At 39.3% G+C, this 25,910-nt stretch overlaps 1 protein-coding gene across 1 annotated transcript; it reads right to left on the reverse strand.

Annotated features, from left to right (window-relative positions):
- Positions 1–11,086: 11,086 nt before the first annotated feature.
- On the reverse strand, positions 11,087–13,352 carry MYF5 (myogenic factor 5). Its single transcript, XM_069764430.1, has 3 exons — positions 12,731–13,352; positions 12,154–12,229; positions 11,087–11,743 (listed from the first exon to the last, which is right to left on the reverse strand). The coding sequence occupies exons 1-3, from the start codon at positions 13,229–13,231 to the stop codon at positions 11,550–11,552; spliced, it is 771 nt and encodes a 256-aa protein (XP_069620531.1). The 5' UTR covers positions 13,232–13,352; the 3' UTR covers positions 11,087–11,549.
- Positions 13,353–25,910: the final 12,558 nt, after the last annotated feature.

A 25,910-nucleotide genomic window follows, 5' to 3' on the forward strand; every position in this document is an offset into this window, starting at 1 on the left:
TTCTGGAGTTAGAAGTTACCGGTGAAAATTTTGGGACTGCCCAACATAGGGACCCCACTCTGAGGGAAGCCTTTAATAATGTCACAGTTATTGACGGGGTGGTACAGGAGCCGGGGGCAGACACAAGATTTCCCCATTTTCTGTTGAGGGGGGAGTTGTTGTACCGTGTCACGAAAATACGGGAGGAGTTGGTAGAGCAGTTGATAGTGCCGGGTCCGTATAGACGGAAAGTGTTGGACATGGCCCATTCACACATCTTGGGTGGACACCTGGGGGTGGAAAAAACGCAGGAACGGGTTGTGCAGAGGTTCTATTGGCCTGGGTGTCACCGGGAAATAGTGAACTATTGCAGGTCCTGCCCTACATGTCAGCTAACTGCTCCTACTCCTAATTTCCGGAACCCCCTTGTGCCACTGCCAATTATTGAGGTACCGTTCGAGAGAATTGCCATGGACTTGGTCGGTCCCTTAGTTAAATCAGCTCGGGGCCATCAGTATATATTAGTCATCCTGGACTATGCCACACGCTATCCTGAGGCCATTCCCTTGAGAAATTCTTCCTCAAAAAGCATAGCCCGCGAGTTGGTCCATGTCTTTTCCCGGACAGGTCTGCCAAAGGAGATCCTGACTGACCAGGGTACACCTTTCATGAGCAAGGTGATGAGGGAGTTATGCAAAGCCCTGAAGATCTCCCAGTTGAGGACCTCGGTGTACCATCCCCAGTCAGATGGCCTTGTTGAGAGGTTTAACAAGACCCTAAAGAGCATGCTGAGAAAAGCTATAGAGAAAGACGGTAGAGACTGGGATTGTCTCTTACCCTATCTGATGTTTTCCATTCGTGAAGTTCCACAGGCCTCCACAGGGTTCTCACCGTTTGAGCTTCTATATGGCCGACATCCACGAGGACTCCTGGATATAGCCAAGGAAACCTGGGAGGCCGAAGTCACACCCCACAGAAGCGTCATTGAGCATGTGGCCCTGATGCAGCAGAGGATTGCAAAGGTGATGCCTATCGTGAAAGAACACCTTCTCCAAGCACAAGAAGCTCAAGCCAGGGTCTACAACCGGTCTGCAAGAGTGAGGCAGTTCAATCCGGGAGACCGAGTTCTTGTGTTAGTTCCAACGGTGGAAAGCAAATTCTTGGCCAAATGGCAAGGGCCATATGAGGTTGTCGAGAAACTTGGTGAGGTAAATTATAAAATTCACCAACCAGGAAGACGGAAACCATTCCAAGTTTACCATGTCAACCTCATCAAGCCATGGCAAGATAGAGAGCCGACAGCAACTCCATCATTGTTAAGCAACCCAGAAGGTGAGGTTGGAGCGGTTACTATAGCAGAGATGCTATCAAAGACCCAGAAACAGCAGTGCCGGGAGTTACTCCAGAAAAACAGGGACCTGTTTTCAGAATTGCCAGGATACACGAAGGTCATAGAGCACGAGGTCCTACCAGAGCCACATGTAACATAGTAACATAGTAACATAGTAACATAGTTAGTAAGGCCGAAAAAAGACATTTGTCCATCCAGTTCAGCCTATATTCCATCATAATAAATCCCCAGATCTACGTCCGTCTACAGAACCTAATTGTATGATACAATATTGTTCTGCTCCAGGAAGACATCCAGGCCTCTCTTGAACCCCCCGACTGAGTTCGCCATCACCACCTCCTCAGGCAAGCAATTCCAGATTCTCACTGCCCTAACAGTAAAGAATCCTCTTCTATGTTGGTGGAAAAACCTTCTCTCCTCCAGACGCAAAGAATGCCCCCTTGTGCCCGTCACCTTCCTTGGTATAAACAGATCCTCAGCGAGATATTTGTATTGTCCCCTTATATACTTATACATGGTTATTAGATCGCCCCTCAGTCGACTAAATAATCCTAATTTCGCTAATCTATCTCGGTATTGTAGTTCTCCCATCCCCTTTATTAATTTTGTTGCCCTCCTTTGTACTCTCTCTAGTTCCATTATATCCTTCCTGAGCACCGGTGCCCAAAACTGGACACAGTACTCCATGTGCGGTCTAACTAGGGATTTGTACAGAGGCAGTATAATGCTCTCATCATGTGTATCCAGACCTCTTTTAATGCACCCCATGATCCTGTTTGCCTTGGCAGCTGCTGCCTGGCACTGGCTGCTCCAGGTAAGTTTATCATTAACTAGGATCCCCAAGTCCTTCTCCCTGTCAGATTTACCCAGTGGTTTCCCATTCAGTGTGTAATGGTGATATTGATTCCTTCTTCCCATGTGTATAACCTTACATTTATCATTGTTAAACCTCATCTGCCACCTTTCAGCCCAAGTTTCCAACTTATCCAGATCCATCTGTAGCAGAATACTATCTTCTCTTGTATTAACTGCTTTACATAGTTTTGTATCATCTGCAAATATCGATATTTTACTGTGTAAACCTTCTACCAGATCATTAATGAATATGTTGAAGAGAACAGGTCCCAATACCGACCCCTGCGGTACCCCACTGGTCACAGCGACCCAGTTAGAGACTATACCATTTATAACCACCCTCTGCTTTCTATCACTAAGCCAGTTACTAACCCATTTACACACATTTTCCCCCAGACCAAGCATTCTCATTTTGTGTACCAACCTCTTGTGCGGCACGGTATCAAACGCTTTGGAAAAATCGAGATATACCACGTCCAATGACTCACCGTGGTCCAGCCTAAAGCTTACCTCTTCATAAAAACTGATTAGATTGGTTTGACAGGAGCGATTTCTCATAAACCCATGCTGATATGGAGTTAAACAGTTATTCTCATTGAGATAATCCAGAATAACATCCCTCAGAAACCCTTCAAATATTTTACCAACAATAGAGGTTAGACTTACTGGCCTATAATTTCCAGGTTCACTTTTAGAGCCCTTTTTGAATATTGGCACCACATTTGCTATGCGCCAATCCTGCGGAACAGACCCTGTCGCTATAGAGTCCCTAAAAATAAGAAATAATGGTTTATCTATTACATTACTTAGTTCTCTTAGTACTCGTGGGTGTATGCCATCCGGACCCGGAGATTTATCTATTTTAATCTTATTTAGCCGGTTTCGCACCTCTTCTTGGGTTAGATTGGTGACCCTTAATATAGGGTTTTCATTGTTTCTTGGGATTTCACCTAGCATTTCATTTTCCACCGTGAATACCGTGGAGAAGAAGGTGTTTAATATATTAGCTTTTTCCTCGTCATCTACAACCATTCTTTCCTCACTATTTTTTAAGGGGTGATTTTTTAAGAGGTTTCACATTCACCCGCACTATTTTTGTGCGGGTGAATGTGAAACCTTATCGTATTCCTGAGGCTCGTCGAGAAGTTATCTCCAAGGAAGTGGAGCGTATGTTGAGGCTTGGGGTCATTGAGGAATCCAAGAGCGGTTGGTCGAGCCCAATTGTCCTGGTCCCAAAACCTGATGGAGAGTAGAGGTTTTGCAACGACTATCGGAAGTTGAATGAAGTCTCCAAGTTCGACGCTTATCCCATGCCCCGTATTGATGAGCTCATCGAAAGGCTTGGGCACGCCAGATATATATCCACCTTGGATTTGACAAAGGGGTATTGGCAGATCCCCATGGCACAGGAAGCCAAGGAGAAGACGGCCTTTTCGACACCTGATGGATGCTTCCAATATGCCCGGATGCCGTTTGGCCTACAGGGAGCTCCGGCGACCTTCCAGAGGGCTATGGATAGAGTCCTTGCACCCCATAAGGCCTACGCTGCTGCGTACCTAGATGATATCGTCATCTTTAGCCCGGACTGGGAGAGTCATCTGGAGAAAGTCCAAGCGGTGTTGGATGCTATAAGAGAGGCCGGATTTACTATAAACCCGAAGAAGTGCGCCTTGGGTAAAGAAGAAGCTAAGTACCTTGGATACATAGTGGGTCATGGAGAAATAAAACCCCAAATCAATAAAGTGGAGGCAATCCAAACATGGCCAAAACCAGTTTCCAAGAAACAAGTTAAAGCCTTCCTGGGAATCGTGGGATATTACAGGAGGTTCATCCCAAACTTCGCCACGATGGCTGCGCCTCTGACTGACCTGCTAAAAGGGACAAAATCAGTAATGGTTAAGTGGTCCGAAGAAACAGAGTCAGCCTTCCAAGAAATGAAAAACGCTTTGTGTAAGCAACCCGTTCTGATGGCCCCAAACTTCAAGAAAGAGTTTATTCTTCAGACAGATGCCTCAGATGTTGGGGTGGGAGCAGTCCTTTCCCAAGAACTACATGGGGAGGAGCATCCTGTTCTCTATCTGAGTAGGAAGCTGTCCTCATCTGAAAAGAACTACTCAGTCGTTGAGAAGGAGTGCTTGGCCATAAAATGGGCAGTGGACACATTGCGGTACTATCTGCTGGGACGTAAATTTAGACTGGTATCTGACCATGCCCCGCTTAGGTGGATGAGAGAAACGAAAGGAAGAAATGCTAGAGTCACCCGTTGGTTCTTAGCCCTGCAGGACTTCAGTTTCCATGTGGAACATAGGGCCGGAAAGCTGCACGGTAATGCGGATGCCCTATCGAGAATCCCTTGTTTAGTGGGGGAAAGTGCCAAGCCCCACGGCTTTAGGCAGAGGGGGGAGGTATGTAGCATGGCTAAAGGGTTTGTGGTCGATGGGAGGTATGTGCCACATAAGTGCCTGATTGCTGTAATGTAGCCCGGAGTATTCCTTTCTTGCACATAATCTTGTATATGTGTTTCAGGACCTGTGGTAATGTCAGACCACATGGCTAATCATGTGATGGGTTACTGGGTGGGGTTAGCTCTTTATAAGACTGGCTAATCCTTTACACAGGAGATATGTGTGGAGGTGAAACCCTCCTGAGTGTGTTACGGCTTCAGGACTGAGCCGGATGAACTGGACACTTGCTTTTCTTTGCCTGAACCAAAGGCCCATTTTGCTTTCTGTTATTTGCCACATGGTTTATGAAGCAATAAACCCAGTGAACTTTAAAGGAACACGTCTCCTGAGTGTCAGCCGTCGCAGCTGAGTGAGTGAAATCCTTACAATATATATATATATATATATTACATCATTGTCTAAGGGTCACACTTCCGTCTTTCTGTCTGTCCTTCTGTCTTTCTTTCTTTCACGGATATTCATTGGTCGCGGCCTCTGTCTGTCGTCGCTGATTGGTCTCGGCAGCTGCCTGTCATGGCTGCCGCGACCAATCAGCGACGGGCACAGTCCGATTAGTCCCTCCGCTGCAGTCAGTGCCCGGCGCCTGCTCTATACTCCCCACAATCAGCGCCCGCTCCATAATCCCCTCCAGTCACCACTCACACAGGGTTAATAGCAGCAGTAACGGGCCGCGGTGTAACGCACTCCGTTACCGCTACTATTAACCCTGTGTGTCCCCAACTATTTACTATTGATGCTGCCTATGCAGCATCAATAGTAAAAATATGTCATGTTAAAAATAATAAAAAAATGAAAAAACCTGCTATACTCACCCTCCATCGCCTTTCCCGCTCCTCGCAACACTCCAGTGCCCGCTCCATGCAAGCGGCAGCTTCCAGTGCCAAGGATGGTATGTGAGAAGGACCTGCCATGACGTCACGGTCATGTGACCGCAACGTCATCACAGGTCCTGCGCTCATACCAACCCTGGGACTGGAAGCTGCCTCGTGCGATACAGGGCCAGAATTCATCGGAGGGTGAGTATATGTTTATTTTTTATTTTAAGTCTGTATACTACGTGGCTCTGTGCTGTATACTCCATCACTGGGCAATATACTACGTGGCTGGGCAATATACTACGTGACTGGGCAATATACTACGTGGCTGGGCAATATACTACGTGGCTGGGCAATATACTACGTGGCTGGGCAATATACTACGTGGCTGGGCAATATGCTACGTGGGCTGTGCAATATACTACATGGCTGTGTTATATACTACGTGGCTGGGCAATATGCTACGTGGGCTGTGCAATATACTACATGGCTGTGTTATATACTACGTGGCTGTGTTATATACTACGTGGCTGTGCTATACGCTATGTGGGCTGTGCTATATACTGCGTGGGCTGTGTTATACACTACGTGGCTGTGCTATATGCTACATGGGCTGTGTTATATGCTATGTGGCTATGCTATATTTCTCTGCTGTATCTGCATCATGAATCATGCTATGTGTTAAAGGGGGGGCCCACTGAGACTCTTTCGCCCGGGGCCCTCTAAAACCGCGGCCGGCACTGCAGCTGTTTAACGCTATTGACGTGCGGGCCCGCGCCCGTACTTCAATAGTTAACAACAGCCACCAGCCATTTGGAGGCTGGCAACTGAAGTCGGCCGCAGCGCACACGTCGACGGCTTCTGACGTCATTGTCAGTCGCCGGCGAGAGCACGCTTCAGCTGCGTGGAGAGAGCAGGAGCGCGGTCAGGTAAGCAGAACTTGTTTTTTTTTTTGCAGACCCTATCATGTGTGTTGCCCTATTTTTGGTAACCTTTGTGTGTATTGAGCCGAGGGGGGGGGGGGGGGGGGGCGCCAAACTCGGGAGCAGCCCCGGGCGGCAAAAGCTCTAGCTACGCCCCTGGGGCTGGACATGTGGTCCGAATGCCTGACAGCCGACTACCGAAACAACTGCTGTACGGAGAACTGTGCCAAGGAAAGCGAGCAGTTGGGGGGCAGAAGAAGCACTATAAAGACTGCCTTATGGTGTCTCTCAAAAACCTGGAAGTCAACACCAATGAATGGGAAGAGCTTGCCCTGGATCATCCAGGTTGGCGGGGCAGGATCACCTCAGGAGCACGTGCAGCTGAAGATAGGAAAATCTGTGACGCAAAAAGAAAGCGTGCTGTACGCAAGGCACAAGTAGAATCTGGTGTACTGACCACATCTGCTTTCGTATGCCAAGTATGTGGGCGAACCTTCAGGGCCTGGATTGGACTCATCAGCCACATCCGGACCCATAACTATTAATTTTCTTCTAACCCTGAAGTCATGGTCATCTTCGAAAACGAAGGACGAACATCATTTGTGAGAAAATAACTTTTTTTTCCCTCATGGGAGTGGGGCTTTATTTTTTGTATTCTTCCATGAATATTTATATGCATACATTTATTTATTTATTTACAATATTGTCATATTGATTTTTATTTTGTTTATTAATTGACATATATTGTCATTGATCATAAATGATCTCAGAGGGACAGACTTTTTGTGCATATTTTCCACTGTACCTTGGAAAGCCTAGGAGCCCCAGATACTGGGAATACAGCCAAAGTGAAGTCACTGGAAGAGCTGATCTGGGTCTGCTTAAACCCAGCAGCTGTGCCATGTCAGGTAGAGACTCAGCAATCCCTACTGGGTTCAATAGAAGCATCAGCAGTGCCAATGTTTCTATTCTCTATACAGCACTCAGTACTATGTGTCTGCACAAAGCTGCCTTCTCTTCAGGGTCCCATGTATATGTGGTGCCCGTGTTTGTAGCGCCACAAAATGACTGCATGTGTGATATACTTATATATGTATTGCCAGCTGTGGTGAGGGTTGGTTTCTCCACAGGGAAAACCTGCATTCACACATTTTACCCAATCCCTTACTGGAAGATTGTGCATTATGCACTTTTGCCTGAATCAGGAAGTGTGCACCATGCCTCAGGGGGAAGCAGTACTTGTGAGAGGCTGCAATGTGCAGAGCACTGAAGATGTAGGTAGAGGTAGGAAAATGGTGATCCACAGGCAGAGGACAGGAGCATGCTCTCTCTGCCAGGACAAGCTGCACCAGTCAGGGTATCAGTCCCTAAAGCACAGAGATTTGAGACTGTTCAGTTTTCATATAATGAGCAGTAGTGTGCTTTTGCCCAGTAGCTCAGCAGCACATAGAATCAGGGACACTGCTGCAAGAGAAAGTGTTTTCCACAGGATTTGAGCTGCCTGCTCTCTGGAAGGGACCACGGATCCAGCAAGTGTTTACCTTGGATCCAGAAGTATAATTCACAGCAGGAATCCTACACTTATCATGGTTGTTTGCTATTTGTGGATGTACATTTATATGGGTCACACCTCAAATTCTTTGCTATAATGCAGGCTACAATACATTCTCTCTGTTCACTTGTTCAAATTGTTCTTTAGGATTATCACATACCTACTATAATCAGTGTCTCCATAGTGTAAAAAGCAAAAAAAGAATATCCAGCTCAACGAGACAGTGAAAAGTAAAAACTTGGTACTTTATTCACTTCATATAGAAGCAGAGGATATCATGATATCATGATTAAGGGTGCTTTGCCACCTGAAACGCGTAGATAGATAGTGTTCTTATCCTTATTGTGCTGATGTTTTTATCCTCTGCTTCTATATGAAGTGAATAAAGTACCAAGTTTTTACTTTTCACTGTCTCGTTGAGCTGGATATTCTTTTTTTGCTTTTTGGATTCCCCACGCCTTGACACAGCGTTTCCGTGCTCCGAGTTGAACTGTTACTATGGTGAGCTGGATTTTCTTTTTCGTTCTCCATAGTGTACCAAATAAAATATTTGTCTATTTAAGGTGATCCCTGTGTATATGGCCGGTGGCCTTTTCTTTTCTTAGTCTCAGTTTAGTGTGGAAGCTAATGGCGGGGCCATTATACAGTTTGGGAGGTAATCCTCCTTCTTCTCCTCTCGCTTCCTCAAACTCAATGCTTGTGCATGCCCTAATCATCTCTCACCTCGACTACTGCAACATCCTCCTTTGTGGCCTCCCTGCTAACACCCTTGCACCTCACCAGTCCATCCTTAACTCTGCTGCCTGACTAATTAACGGGAACCTGTCACCACCAAAATCGAAGGTGAGCTAAGCCCACCTTCATCAGGGACTTATCTAGAGCACTCTGGAATGCTGTAAATAAGCCCCCGATGTATCCTGAAAGATGAGAAAAAGAGGTTAGATTATATTCACCCAGGGGTGGTCCCGGTGTGGTCCGGGTCCGATGGGCGTCGCTGTCCGGTCCGGGGCCTCCCATCTTCTTACGATGACGTCCTCTTCTTGAAGAAGAAAGGGGTTAATGGGTGTACATTATTCTTGATATATTTAATTGAATGTTTGTGTACCTGTCCTCTGGGTAAGAGAGATCTCTGTATCTCATACTCTTTTTATGTAATTAATTTTATTATATTTGTTATCTTTCTGGTTAAATAATAAAGAGTGCAATTTTTGCATTTGAGCTTTTCTCCTTCCAATTTTGATTGGATGTACTGCTTGTTCATCTGCGGGAGCTGCAATATTGGCCATGTTTATTGTCAAATTTTGCTTATAGACTCAAAGATAATTCAATCCCTCCCAATTTACCTCTTTCAATTATTTTCTTGATATTGGAATACCACCTTTACATCACTTCAACCCGTGCAGCAAAGTTCAAAGCGTGTTAATATGTAGTTATGGAAAATGTTACTTCCGGTCATAATGAAGAAACGGTACCTTTAAAGCCAACTGCATTGGTAAATATTCTTAGATATAAACCTTTGTGTTCTTATTGCAACAGAAAAAAATAGGCCATGATGTTTCATGTCAATGTCAGTTTTACTTTATGGTTGTGTAGTGTTGAAAATGACACTTGAGACTATGACGCTTGAGTGCAGAAATGTGGTGAGAATATTCAGTTCAAATGTCTGAGCTGAATTTCCTTTTTAGTGGATAAAATAGTTTTAAAAAAATTGTTGAAAACATATATACCGTACGTATTAGATGATAATAATAATAATCTTCATTTTTATATAGCGCTAACATATTCCGCAGCGCTTTACAGTTTTGCACACATTATTATCATTGGCTGCCCACCACTAAGAGTGCTCTGGAGGGATTAATCCCCCTCTCATACCAATGTAAAATTGCTATCTTGATACAAACTATTTAATTTCAAAGGGTCTTGACATACCATATTTAGGAAGACCATTTGACTGAATGTCAGTTTTGAAATGTTTGTAGGATATTGGACCATACCAGTCTTTCTCATTTTATGATTTTTTTTTCACAAAAAAAATTAGAATTTTACCATTTTAGATGGAATCTAGCTATAAATATTTAAGGACTAGTAAGTGTGCAATAATATTTCAGATTTTTACCAGTATCGTATTCAAAGAAGCCTGATCGGGTAAAACTATCATTGTGTTTTTTTTATCAATATACAAAAAAAACCTAACGCTATGTACTAAATTAATACACAGGTGCACAAATATGTGTGGCCAATATATGAACATATACGTGCACTTTGCAGCTAACGAAATAATGAACTCCAGTGATGCTGCAAAACGTAGAGGTACTTAGTTAGCGATTTTTTTAATCAAAAAGCGCAGAAGCTGTCCAAATACATCAAGGTGTACCTTTTAATTTTGATTGTCCCTAGCCACTATACGTTTCATGTGAATGGGGAGTGAAAAGGAAACCAGGCGTAGCTCACAATTAAAACCTTATATGGGAAAGATGGATGGATAAGGGTGCTGAGTCCTGGAGGTAGGATATTTAGTGGTTAGGGACCATCATACTATAAGGTCATCTTGACTTGTTTGGATAGCTTTTGCGCTTTTTGATCAAAAAATGCTAAGTACCTTTTTACGCTTTTAACATTTTAGAGCAATATTGGAGTTCATGCATTCATTAGTCGCTGTGTGCTATGGCATCGTGTATGTAGGTGTTTTTATCAATGTCATAATGAGTTTTTATGGGACCATCAAAAGAAAAATTACTTTTGTGGTCTACAGGCCATTTATAGAGAACATATGTACATCCAATTTTAACTTTTATTATGAACTTTGTGAAATATTAAGCGCAGTGAACATATAATCATTGTGGTCTAACAGGAAATTTGTGAATCAACCCAAATATATTAGACCCTGGTGGAAAGTGACTGACTATAAATGTACCTCCATATGAAAATGCCTCCTGCTGGACCTAAGTGGCCCATTTTTTTTTTTGCCAGAACCTGAACCTACTTCTGACCATTGTGATAAGCAAATCACACATAGGGATTCATCACTGCCTGATAGTGATGTCAGGTTATTTCTTGATTTTTAGTTTAGGAGGATTTTTTTGTCCAGGTAGTTGATGTTGTACTATGTATGAGAACAATTAGACATATAGAATGGGCGCTGGTTTGCAACGGCAAGAGATATTTTATTTCTGTAAAAGTTATACTTCTCGATACAAATAGCAAGAACCATTCTTGAAGTGAATGCACTTGTGTTTTCTTACAAAGCAAAATATTTATTACAAATTGCATTTCAAGATTTGTGGATATCACACGTCTGTTGTACCTTCCAAATGACACAGTGCGCTATATGTCATTTATAGTTTATATGAATTCAATACAAAGACAAGAAGTTTAATATTTTTGGTGTTTGTAAAAAAAAGAATACTAATTGCCACAGAAATTAGCACAGTCCAGTTAAATAAGATATGTAGCCATGTAGAAATATAATTTAGGCCTGTAAATTACGTCCTTTTTATATACATATACTGTACAATGTATTGCTCCCAATATGTAGAGATAGTGATCCTCTGATTTCAAGGAATTGTCTTAGTTTCAAGCACATGGCCTTCTTCATTGTAGATTCTACATCTAGAGCACATGGTAAACAGGTCGAGAATCTGGGGTTTCTGGGGTACTGGGCATAGAATCAGTGCTGTTGGAAGGAGATGAGGAGCTGGAGTCCTGAAGAGGAAGAACACATTGCTCAGCGGAGGCGATTCGATCCACTATATTAGACAAGCAGTCAAGGCTGGAGAGTGCGGTCAGTTTATTTGTTGGAAATGCTGCAAAAAAAAATAATGGCTTTTAGTTTCATATTAAATGCATTGTTTTAGTCTACACCTAGTCATCATTTTTCATGAAGGACCTATAGTCTATCTATAACGTGGCAATCCAGCTCTTGATGAACTTTCTATCCCTGCACATTATGTTGGTACTTATAAATCGACAGCAGATGGAGATCTGTAGGTTGTCTAAGCCTGACATATGTCTACAGATGTAACAGTGTTGAGTTGGTCAAGTAGAGCAGGCTGCTTGGTTTGTCTTTGAGCAGAAATCATCCCAATATTCCAGTGATCTTATATAGAAATACAGATAAGTGTTCTTTTCAGATTAATAATGACATGTAAACATTATAAAACCTCAAGTGGCCAACAATCTGAATGTCAACCCAAAGTATAGCTAAAATACTTACATGTTGATAAGTCAGAGCAGTAGGTATTGTCAAAACTGTTATTTCTTCTGGACCACTGTGGGCTGCTGCATTCCAACTAGAAAGAAAAAAAAAGAATATGGCTTGAGTTCACTGCAAATTTCAATCTGTACATTGCATTAGGGGCCCTCTGTGCTTAACACCTTAAGCTAGAGATTTGGAAGATGTATCCCATGTTCTTTTATGACATCAACTGCTGCTAATTCAGAGGTTTCTTGTAAAATGAGCAGCATGCCTAAATTGCAATCTCACAAAAATGTGTAACATGTTAAGCATGAAGAATGGATTGGGGCCGGGGGAGGCTCTACTAATTTAACTGAAGTTTTTTTTTCCCAAAGCTTCCCACAATGCTATAGATATAAACAAGCAGGCAACTCTACACTGCGTGGAAATGCAAGCTCACATGGGAATATTTTTCTCATTATTTTTCTTCAGAAGTATCACATATTGCCTCTGTAGTCTACTGGTCTGCAATAAATTCCACGGTTTACAAATACAGTCCCTCTACCTACTGTACCACAACAATGCCAAGCTATGTATCGTTAAGAAGAACACTTACCATGCCATCTGAGCAGCTGGACAATGGGCTGTTAGGTTCAGAGCAGCTTTGTCCTGGAAGACTGTAATAACTCTCCACTTGTTCTCTTAGCAAGTCTTGGAGGCTCTCTATGTACTTGATTGCATTTCTTAAGATTTCCACTTTGGGCAGCCTTTGGTTGGGGTTTGTAGTGGTACATCTTTTCAAAGTTTCAAATGCTTGGTTAACTTTCTTCAGCCTTCTCCTCTCCCTCATGGTTGCTGCCTTTCTTCTGTCCATCGTAGAGGACTTTCTTTTGCAGGCTTTGCAAGCCCACATGAGACAGTGACCAGCCTGGTGATGACCGGTGGGTGCTCTTACATGCTCTTCTTCATCTGATTCCTGGAAGGCTTGTTTGTGCGCTTCATAGACAGACATCCCATGCTCAAAGTCATCTGTAAATTCCTCCTCGGGAGAAGGGATGCAGGAACTGTCATAGAAGAATTCTGATGGGGAAAAATGGCAATTGTCTACCAACTCCATGCTTAGTGCTTGTGAAATAAAATAGATGCTTGCTCAGGGTGAAGCGATAAAGGCTCAGGAAATGTCTATAGGGTTTCTTAGACAGGCTTCTTCAATAATTAGTAAGCCTAGGCTCAGTGTCTCTTTATTGAAGCACCAGCTTTATATATATCACCTTGAAAGGAGGTTGGTCCACTGAGACTAATTTTCATTAGCATATCCCAAAACATCCCCCTGCTGGGGCTGTCTAGGAAGACCCTCCCTTTCCAAAGTCTGGTTTCAGTTTATTAGCTTTTTGACACGTTACTGTTTGTCTTAGGTTATTTTATATCTGCATGGAAGCACATCATTTGGTTGCCTTCAACATGTAGCATTGTGTGCTTTTCAAACATATTTTAGAAAACCTGAATTTTAACTGGTGAATATTTTTCTCATTTTCACTATAAAATCTAAATGAATTCTAAGTAAACTGTTCCTTTTTCCAGATTAATATTTGGACGTGTCATATAAGAATATTGAAATTTCCAGATTATGTGATTGGAAAGTAACATTGTAATTTCTTGCTTCATAGTTAATGTTAAGCATCTTAAAAAAGACATCATGGCGCAATTTTGACTGACCGAGCAGACTGTATATGTGCATCTTCATTTCTTCAGAATCGCAGAAGATGTCACTCAGGGGGAGACCTATACTTGTGTATGTATATATATATATATATATACATATATATATATATATATATATATATATATATATATATATATATATATATATATATATAGTGTTTGGTGTCACAACAGTAGCCAGTAGCTGCTTCTTTGCACAGTTCCAGATGGGTCCCAGCTGCTTTGTGAATCTCCACCCCTGGTTCACTAGGCTAGTTCACACAGCTCAATGACAAGTCTCCCAAAGGCTGCAGCACATCACTGGAGCTGTTAGGGGTAATTAAAGTGGTAATGAAGCCATTAGCAGGCTTTTGCCAAGGTGCAACAACACTTGGGTCACATTGAGCTGGCGGGCACATTTGGTTCAGGAAGGAGGAAGGTAAAGAGGATGTTAGCAATTCAGTGGGCACACTTTTCTGCATGGTTTTCTCACATATAAAGCTTTAATGTATGACCCATTTAAAATGGAAGGCAAATAATCAGTCTGCCTAATGAAATTCATGTGTAATGTCTTTTTAGGAAGCAGATGATGAAGTCAATTTGCGAGTGTTTGATGTTTTAAAATTCTAGCATTATATAGCAATACTAAAAGTCTAAAAAAAAACTGAACTGCACAGCTACTATGGAAAGCTCAATTGTGTTGTATTTTCAGCCGAGCATCTAAAGGTCTTGTAAAATCCACCTTTTACATACATTCTGTAAATTCTGTAATCTGATTTTGTTACTAACAGTGTTCTGGAAATATTTGGGTCATTCATCCACCTTTTATTGTATTGTGTGTGTGTGTGTATATATATATATATATATATATATATATATATATATATATATATATATATATTCGCATGTTGTTGTGTCAATTGTATATTTACAAAATACTAATTAAGATCATGTTGGCACAATGTAAAAAAATGTGTAGGAGAAAATTGCATTTGATTATTCACTGTATATATAAAATACAATTATTATTATTATTATTATTATTATTATTAATAATAATAATAAACATAATATTCTACAATTCAACATTTTACTTGATTAATTAATTGTAAAATATGACTGTATTAAATGCTAATATACTGAATATATGCCAGTTTAAACCATTAGTTATTATTATGTTGCCTCTTGAATGGCACTTACATCTGTACAGGAGCTGTATCATACCGTAGAATACTGCCATAATGTTATATATACCGTTATATTACTACTACTTCATCAGTATTTAACGAATAAAAGGTAATAGCACCAGGTGCTAAAAAATATTGGATATGTAGAGTCCACTATATTTGCTCCAATATTAAATTATAATTCCTCTCCATTGGTCCTAGTGTTATTAATGTAATATATATATATATTTTTTTTTTTACGTGTCTGTGTGTGGGTGTATATATCTATTTATATATCTAATATGTATATATTAATACCGTATATATATTTACATATCTATCTATATATCTATTTATGTTTATATATATAATATTGTATTATTATAGATTTAACATTAATCACAATCGGACCAATAGAGAAGCTTTATCTATCTATCTATCTATCTATTCTCTATCTATATATCTATTATCTATCTATTATCTATCTCTCTATTATCTGTTATCTATCTATCATCTATTATCTATCTATTATCTGTTATCTATCTATCATCTATAATCTATCTATTAGCTATCTAATATCTATCTATCTATATATCTATCTATTATCTATCTATATATCTATAATCTATCTATCATCTATTATCTATCTATTAGCTATCTATCTATCTATTAATCAATCATCTATCATCTATCTATTTATCTATCTGTTAGCTATCTATCCTATTATCTATCTATTATCTATCTGTCTATTATCTATCTATCATCTATTATCTATATCTATCTATCTATCTATCTATCTATCTATCTTTATATCTATAATCTATCTATTATCTATCTATCAATCATCTATCATCTATCTATTTATCTATCTATTAGCTATCTATCCTATTATCTATCTATTATCTATCTGTCATCTATTATCTAGTATCTATATATCTATCTATCTCTCTATCTATTATCTATGTATCTATCTATTATCTTTTATCTATATACTATCTATTTATTATCTATCTATCTATCTATCTATCTATCTATCTATCTATCTATTTATCTATTATATATCTATTTATTATCCATTTATTTATCTATTATCTATTATCTATATATTATCTATATATCTATCTATCTACCTATCTATTTATCTATTATCTATCTATTTATTATCTATTTATTTATCTATCTGTTATGTATTATCTATCTATTATCTATCTATCTATCTATCTATAATGAGAAATATATTAATGAAGAATGAAGTACACATGTGTAATATAGTTAGATAGAAATGTGTATATACTTATATTTATTATATATATATTTCCTTTTATCCTGTTGTCATTTCTCTGCTAATGATATAAACATGTGTGGTTTGTATATTTCTTGCATGCAGAAGGTGAACCCTTGCAGAGCAGCCATCGTTCCCTACACATACAGAACAAGTAACAAGCTGGTGTACGTTCATTTTAATTGCGTAGGTTATTATCGCCAGTTCTTATATTTTAAGTTGTGAGCGAGGAAGAAAAGCTCTGTCTGCATTCAGCGCCACCGGCTTATGTGTGGACAGTATCCCTGAGGGATTACACTTTTCTTTTGTAAATTGATCTCCAAACAAATTAAGCAAAACTAAAGCAATTGGCAAGTGGAACTAAATGGGGCAAAAGAAAACACCTACTACAAGGTCAGTTAATGGGGCAGCAAAAAAATCTGTGCCTCGGGGATTTGGGGATTGAAGTGCTGAAAATGGGATCACAGCGCACCCAAACAAGGTCTGGACAAGACTCATGTATCTTGTCGTAATGAACTGACCGGCTAACAAAGGAATGACGCCATGATACCGCATAACACATTGCTCCTAGGACAATTCATACGCTCATGTAATTCCTAATATGAAGTGCTTTTTAAAAAAATCACCTCTATAAAAAGAAATTCATACCATAACCTCAACCAACTGTTATAAGATTAGTATGAAAAATAAATATATAGCAAGACGTGGGATAGCCCTGAAGTGGTTGCTGACTATATTATTATTATTATTATTTATTGTTATAGCGCCATTTATTCCATGGCGCTTTACATGTGAGGAGGGGTATACATAATAAAAAGAAGTACAATAATCTTAAACAATACAAGTCACAACTGGTACAGGAGGAGTGACGAGTCGACACTGCCCGCGAATGCTCACAATCTACAAGGGATGGGTGAGAATACAGTAGGCGAGGGTAGAGCTGGTCATGCAGCGGTTTGGTCAATCGGTGGTTACTGCAGGTTATAGGCTTATACCGACTATATGATTTTTATTTTTTTTTTTAAATAGTGCCACTCCTGTTCTTGGGCCAGGTCTGGTACTACAGCTTAAGCTCACAAAGGGAATGTAGATGACTTGTAAATCAGACACATCCCATGGACAAGTGCAGCTCCTTGAAGGACACATTTATTTATTACAGGACAACCCTTTTACAAAATACTAAAATGCCAAAACCTGGGCAGGTATCAGATTTTGGTGGTTGAATAAATTGTGATATTATTTGTTCTTTTAACATATGAGTTATTATGGCTGCATTTGTTATACCACCCTGACTCCAGAAATGATGAAATCTTGGTCTTCTGAACACCTTCACTTGCTAGTGTATGTGACTCCTTCGGGCGTCTGTGTTCGGAGCTTACGGTTGGGAACCTTTCTTTGCGTGAAGAAAGGTAAGATTCAGGAGCCCTGTGCTGTGTGTATTTCTCGTGGCCAAAGTGTGAGGAGTTTGCTAAGTTTGGGTTCTGGGAACCTTGCACACTTAAGCAAACAAATTAGTGCCTGCTAAGGCCGCAGGAAGAATCTGTGTGTAGGACAGCTGAAGAAGACATTGGTTTCAGCTTGGATTTTGACTCCCAAGAGAGATCAAAGAGATGAATACTCTTAGCAGCTCTGGGAATACAAGAAGCTGCTAGTTCCTGCTCCAAGCTGAGGAAACACGAACAGGAGTAGGACAATGAAAAACCTTTGTATAACCCCTTTCTTGGGCCATTTCCAATGTTTATGTATCAGTGTCAAGTACTTTTGCTATATTCTATTTATTATTTTACATTATCGCTAGTGTAATATTTGCAATAATGAATCACTAAAATGAAAAACTGAACTGAAAAAAATAGAATTAATGACTCAAGGCATTAGAAAGTAAGAAATTATTGATGGAAAATAATTAATGGAAATTGAACTATATGTATTTCCTTATTCATTATTCAACTATATATATATGTCATAATTATTAATTATTTTAAGAGGAAAAGAAATGACAGTTTCTAGCAGTAGAATTTGGATGTTAGTGATTTTTCCGTTCTTTTGTGTTGAGTTGACAACAAATGTTTATATCTTCATTTTAATATGTATGGGCAAAATTCTGTTTTGAACATGTATTAATATAATAATTATAATTATTTTGTTTAATCTGTACTGTACAATGCAATCAGAAATGTTTAAATATAACATTGATATAACTAGTTTAGACAAAGTGACATATTTAGTTATTACCTTTTATTTGTCTTATAGAACAAGAATAAAGTAAATGTTAAGCACATTATGCTTTCAATTTTCTCTTAGAAAATATTTTGGGGTTTTTTAAACACAAAGTGCAAAATTTCATTTTTTAGATAGATAGATAGATAGGGGTTAAGGAAATAGAAATACTGTTCATTTGATTGAAAAATAGACAGATATGGGATAGGTATGTAAATAGAAATAATGTACAACATATGGAAAGATATATAGATAGATAAAAGGATAAATTATGTATATATATTTATATCATATATGGGATAGGTGTGTAAAAAGGAATACTGTACATTAGGTAGAAAAATATCTAGATAGAAAGAAAGACAGATATATACATGGGATAGGTACATGAAAAGAAATAATGTACATTATATAAATAGGTAGATAGATAGATTTATAGACAGCTGGATAGATATAGAGATACATGGATAATAGATAGATAGATAGATAGATAGATAGATAGATAGATAGATAGATAGATAGATAAAGTCACACATAGATTGTTTCTTTGATAGATAGAATTATAAATAAATTAATAGATAGAGAGGTATATAGATATATAATAGATTGATAAATGTAGAGATAGATAGATCGATAGAGATAGATAGATAGATAGATTTTAGATAGATGATAGATAGACAGATAGATAGATAGATAGATAGATAGATACATAGATACATTTATAAAGATGGGCAAGATAGATAATTTAGGCATTCTGTAACACATATTACATGATCTTTTTTAAGTAGAAGTGCTAAGTGTATGACAATGAAGGATACATATAATAAATATCCAAAGTTAACTATTAACCCTCCGTCACATACAATATTCGGACTAACGAGTTCACATACAATGTGCCTGTCAGGCGCCTGCTGGAAAAATACCTATAATATCTAATGTTTGCAATTTCAGTGCTCTAAAAGTGATCAGTGACCTTCATAGGGATGTAATAAAAGAGACTACACATAATCAGTTGCAAAAAAAAAACATTTACTTAACATAAAACTAATAACTATGAAATACAAACTTTTCAAAACTCCCGCCAAATAGTCCCCAGTTCGACTCTCTCAAAAAAATGTACAAAGAAAATTTTTGAACACAAACTTAATTTTAAGGTACCTTAAGTACTATTAAAAACATATTCAATCAGAAGTAGATGCTGAGGTTTCCCCAGAAAAGTCACACTTGCAGAGCAAATAGCAAGAATTACACACCATTTTTGCATGTGTCAGGCAAATTGCTTTATGACATTTGAGACATTCATAATTTGAAAGCCTTCTGGTTCCGCTTTCCGTTTGGCAGGTGGTGCATCTCCTTCTTTTGTGAGGTGGTGCAGATAGTGACTTTTCACCATTATCTTCTGGGCGGAACCTTTTGAGCTGAACTTGAAGGCGAGAGGGGATACCGATTGTTTTCACGCTTCTCCTGCGTAGCTCTCCAAGTACTAGTTCATGGGCCAATTTTTTCAGATACAATCGTCTACGGAGTGGTTCAAGCTTGTTTTCAAGATAAATTACTTGTGAATTTATACCACCCAAATTCAACATAGCAAAAAATATGACCATTGGCCAGCGTTTGATGTTTCTGCTGACGTTGAAAGTGGAGCACATCTGATCTGCTGTATCCACACCCCCTTTGGTGGCATTGTAAAATGTAATTATCTCCGGTTTTTTTTCTGCCCCAGTCCCAGGATCGATGGCAGCATCATCATGAAGTGTTGATAGAAGAGGTACGATTTTTTTGGCATGTGGTACATAGGAAACTAAAGCCTTTCCATTATGGAATGCAAACATACTGCTGTACTGTTGTCTCTCTTTCACACTTACAAACTGTGGCGGCAATTCCCTTTTGTTTTTTCTTACAGTTCCCACATATGACAGCTTCTGAATTTTCAGATAATCAATCAGATCACAACTTGTAAACCAATTGTCAGCTGTAATATTGCGACCCGATCCAAATAAGGGTTCAGCCAGTCTTTTTACAACATCAATGGGTTTGTTGCTCACACAGTAAGGACCTTCTGGTTGTTTTCCTGCATAAACTTCCAGGTTGTAAGTGTAGGTCTTACTGGCATCAACAAGGGCATAAATTTTTATTCCATATTTGTCTGGCTTTGATGGAATATATTGACGAAAGGCACATCTACCACAAAAACCAGGGAGCATTTCGTCAATAGTGAGATTCTCTCCAGGGTAATAACTTTGTTTACAGTTTACAACAAATCTTTGAAATATATCACGAATTGGAGCAAGTCGGTCATGTGTTTTGCGTTCGGTTCGGGTAGTTCTGTTGTCAAACCGAAGGCAACGAATTAGAATCTTGAATCTGTTTATGGACATAACAAGGCTAAATTTTTCAACTCCATCCCCATCTTTACCCCAAAGTTCCTCCAAACTTTGTCTATTTGCCCTATAAGCTCCTGCAAGGTACAGTAATCCAAAAAAAGCATGCAGTTCTATTTCATCTGTGGGCTTGATGGTTCTGTTGCAGATGTACTTGTCCTTTATAATGTCTATATATTGGTTGGTATATGTGACAATAGAGTCCAGAATGTCATCTGTAAATATACTGTTCCAGCATTCAACTGCAGTTTTTGCATTACGTGCAGTTCCTATTACTGCAGGAAGGTGAGTAATAATGTTTAAAGGTTCCCTACGTTTTTTCTGGAATGGCTTCTTGTTCCATTTAGTATTTTTATCTTTTCCAATATAATATGATCCAACTTCTTCATCCTCACCACTGTCACCATCTTGCTCTGTTTCAGAATCCAGGACACATTCTTCCACCTCATCATGAGAATCAATCTCACTTTCCTCTCCTAAATCCTCATTCAGTGTGAGGTCTCTATCATCTAACAGCATGTTTGTTACTTCCTCAACATCAAGTTGTTTGGATAAATTGTACATTTTCCTCTCCATTTCAGCAGATAATCTGAAGCAAGAGAAGGAATATGTTAGGGAACTACTGTATATGCCTGAGCAGCACACTTTCTTTTATAAAATCTCCCTTATTTCTATGAAATATCCTCACATTTTGTGCTATACATTCATAAAACAAGCTAAATAAACTATTGTGATGAATAAAAACATAAAATACCAACCTTACTGAATGTGACGTATTCACATACAATGAGCCTGAGAGATCTGTGCAGCTATATCCTCTCCCCTGAAGCTCTGAAATCCAACTGTGATATCAGGTTTCACAGACCTTCAAGAGACAGGAGACTACCTGGAGGGAGGGGGTTTCCTCACAATCTGGTGAGGAAGGAGAAATGAAAGTAAAAGAGAAGCGCCTGTCAGATCAGTTTTATGTGACGGAGGGTTAAACTATTTACAAAAAAATAATTTCTATAAAGAATTTTTTGCACAAAGAACTAAACTCTTTCTATATTACATAATGTTAAATAGGAGATTGTACAAGATGAAAGTTAAATAAAATGTGAACATTAGAGAGCAGTTTCCCCTTTTATTTCTATACTCTACGATACTTCTGTTCACAATTATTATTGGTGTTGTCGGTAACATTTTTAGGCATATACCTAGATTCTAAGTCTTGTGTTCCTAATTTGTAGATTATTTTATTTGTATCTTTTTAAGCCCAGGTCAATTTGTAATGTCACACGTCATATTTAAAAAGTCACTTTATTATTTGCTTTGGGCGAATGCCAAATATCACAGGCTACTTATAGGCCACCCTATCCACATGTTATACAGTAAAGGGCAATGCTGTGGAACAGATGGATAAGATGACTCCCAAATGCAGCCTGAGGAGTGTAGTGAATGTTTTCCACGTCGACATTTAAAGATCATTAAGGATGTGTAAAGGCGAGAAGAAAATCACTTGAACAGATTAACAGTAAAAGTCTGCTAACATTTCATGCTGTCCTAGTGAGTGTGTCCACTAGGAGGCAGAAGATTTTCCACAGCTTATTACTCTCTACTGCTTTGTGAGGTACTATGAAGAAGTAGGATGTGTCGGTTTGGTGGCTCGTAGGACTCTCATGTCCTATGGGCATTATTAAATCCACCATCCCTCATGGGGTCAACAACTTGCAGCGCTCCACCTGTTGTGAAACTATAACTTCCAGCATGCCCTGACAGCCAAAGGTTGACAACTGGCTCTCATGGCATAACTGGGACTAGTAGTTTTACAACAGCTGGAGTGCCTGCAAGTTGCTTATTCCTGATGTCTTGTCCATACACTATTATTCTGTTTTTACCATCCCAATCATGGATTTTCCATCACACATCCAGTGATTGCATCAGTCAGATGATTAACTGTGATTATTACATGATAGCGTGACCCATGAGCCCATGGTGAGTTTACTAAGACTAGTATTTCAACGCCAGTCTTACACTTTATTAGGCTGGAGTAAGATTCAGCAATTTGCTAAAAAAGTTTTCAGATATTTTCAAATGGAAGGTATGGCGAAAACATAACAAGATGGTACGCTCACGCATTTTACCCACTGTAACTTTAGGACAGGCCACTCCAGTGTCACTGGTGGTCCTAGGTTCTTGGCTTTTTGCCGCAATGTCTAGGTGTGGCTTTGGTGACTGGCATGGGACGTCATCAGAGGCACTTACACGTTTTTACCAACCCTTCATTCTCAATATTTTTATTTAAAGTTGGTCAATGCCTTTAAAAGGCTCATACCTCTGTTTAAATTTTGAGAATTTTTGTATGGCCGCATATCAGAAAAATAAATCTAAGCTAGCTATTTTGCTGGAGTAGATTTGAGCTATAATATATGACGATATCTGTGTTTTTTCATGAAAAATCTAGTGATTTAGGACTAGAAATAGGAAAAACCCAATGTGGCTAAACAAAGAAGTAAGACAGGCAATTAACAGTAAAAAGAAAGCATTTGCACTACTAAAGCAGGATGGCACCATTGAAGCTCTAAAAAACTATAGGGAGAAAAATACTTTATCTAAAAAACTAATTAAAGCTGCCAAAAAGGAAACAGAGAAGCACATTGCTAAGGAGAGTAAAACTAATCCCAAACTGTTCTTCAACTATATCAATAGTAAAAGAATAAAAACTGAAAATGTAGGCCCCTTAAAAAATAGTGAGGAAAGAATGGTTGTAGATGACGAGGAAAAAGCTAACATATTAAACACCTTCTTCTCCACGGTATTCACGGTGGAAAATGAAATGCTAGGTGAAATCCCAAGAAACAATGAAAACCCTATATTAAGGGTCACCAATCTAACCCAAGAAGAGGTGCGAAACCGGCTAAATAAGATTAAAATAGATAAATCTCCGGGTCCGGATGGCATACACCCACGAGTACTAAGAGAACTAAGTAATGTAATAGATAAACCATTATTTCTTATTTTTAGTGACTCTATAGCGACAGGGTCTGTTCCGCAGGACTGGCGCATAGCAAATGTGGTGCCAATATTCAAAAAGGGCTCTAAAAGTGAACCTGGAAATTATAGGCCAGTAAGTCTAACCTCTATTGTTGGTAAAATATTTGAAGGGTTTCTGAGGGATGTTATTCTGGATTATCTCAATGAGAATAACTGTTTAACTCCATATCAGCATGGGTTTATGAGAAATCGCTCCTGTCAAACCAATCTAATCAGTTTTTATTAAGAGGTAAGCTATAGACTGGACCACGGTGAGTCATTGGACGTGGTATATCTCGATTTTTCCAAAGCGTTTGATACCGTGCCGCACAAGAGGTTGGTACACAAAATGAGAATGCTTGGTCTGGGGGAAAATGTGTGTAAATGGGTTAGTAACTGGCTTAGTGATAGAAAGCAGAGGGTGGTTATAAATGGTATAGTCTCTAACTGGGTCGCTGTGACCAGTGGGGTACCGCAGGGGTCAGTATTGGGACCTGTTCTCTTCAACATATTCATTAATGATCTGGTAGAAGGTTTACACAGTAAAATATCGATATTTGCAGATGATACAAAACTATGTAAAGCAGCTAATACAAGAGAAGATAGTATTCTGCTACAGATGGATCTGGATAAGTTGGAAACTTGGGCTGAAAGGTGGCAGATGAGGTTTAACAATGATAAATGTAAGGTTATACACATGGGAAGAGGGAATCAATATCACCATTACACACTGAACGGGAAACCACTGGGTAAATCTGACAGGGAGAAGGACTTGGGGATCCTAGTTAATGATAAACTTACCTGGAGCAGCCAGTGCCAGGCAGCAGCTGCCAAGGCAAACAGGATCATGGGGTGCATTAAAAGAGGTCTGGATACACATGATGAGAGCATTATACTGCCTCTGTACAAATCCCTAGTTAGACCGCACATGGAGTACTGTGTCCAGTTTTGGGCACCGGTGCTCAGGAAGGATATAATGGAACTAGAGAGAGTACAAAGGAGGGCAACAAAATTAATAAAGGGGATGGGAGAACTACAATACCCAGATAGATTAGCGAAATTAGGATTATTTAGTCTAGAAAAAAGACGACTGAGGGGCGATCTAATAACCATGTATAAGTATATAAGGGGACAATACAAATATCTCGCTGAGGATCTGTTTATACCAAGGAAGGTGACGGGCACAAGGGGGCATTCTTTGCGTCTGGAGGAGAGAAGGTTTTTCCACCAACATAGAAGAGGATTCTTTACTGTTAGGGCAGTGAGAATCTGGAATTGCTTGCCTGAGGAGGTGGTGATGGCGAACTCAGTCGAGGGGTTCAAGAGAGGCCTGGATGTCTTCCTGGAGCAGAACAATATTGTATCATACAATTATTAGGTTCTGTAGAAGGACGTAGATCTGGGTATTTATTATGATGGAATATAGGCTGAACTGGATGGACAAATGTCTTTTTTCGGCCTTACTAACTATGTTACTATGTTACTATGATTTGGCTTTTGTGTACTACATATACGATTACCTTTTACTTACAATAGGGTGTATGCTCATTTTGTTTTCCTCTTGGCTTTTGTCTGTAAAATGGCCACTGTGTGAATGTGCTTTTATGAAGTTCACTTATACAAACTTTTACTCCAGCTCATTTCTTTGGTTTTGCTGTAGTTTCTTGTAATTTGTACAAGCAGGGACATGGCCATCTTTTTGAGCTAAGCATTTATCTATATAGCTTCCGATGGGCAGGTGTCTGAACAGTTAGGCCCTTGTCCTGCTCTGCCCTTATTCACATTAAGTTTGACTGACATGGGATAAGGATTTAATACTTAGAAAAAGGATAGTGCAATCCCGATATGTACACCTTGTCACGGTGGGCTGGATTTGACACCTTTTTTTTATCAAAATATTGTTAAATTAATATAATTCAATCTAAGTGACAAAGTAATATCACTTTCCTTGTAGTGATGAGCGAGTGTTCTCGTTACTCGAGTTTTCCAAGCATGCTTGGGTAAAATATGTTTGTGTCACTGCAGCTGCATGATTTGTGG

The sequence above is a fragment of the Ranitomeya imitator genome, chromosome 4 (assembly GCF_032444005.1).
Source record: "Ranitomeya imitator isolate aRanImi1 chromosome 4, aRanImi1.pri, whole genome shotgun sequence".
Lineage (NCBI taxonomy): Eukaryota > Metazoa > Chordata > Amphibia > Anura > Dendrobatidae > Ranitomeya > Ranitomeya imitator.

Coding starts and splice junctions, on each gene's coding strand:
- MYF5 (XM_069764430.1), bottom strand. CDS start 13,231: ATGGAGTTGGTAGACAATTGCCATTTTTCCCCATCAGAATTCTTCTAT. Junction 12,230..12,730: donor CCAGCTGCTCAGATGGCATG/GTAAGTGTTCTT, acceptor TTTTCTTTCTAG/TTGGAATGCAGCAGCCCACA. Junction 11,744..12,153: donor CTGCTCTGACTTATCAACAT/GTAAGTATTTTA, acceptor TTTTTTTTGCAG/CATTTCCAACAAATAAACTG.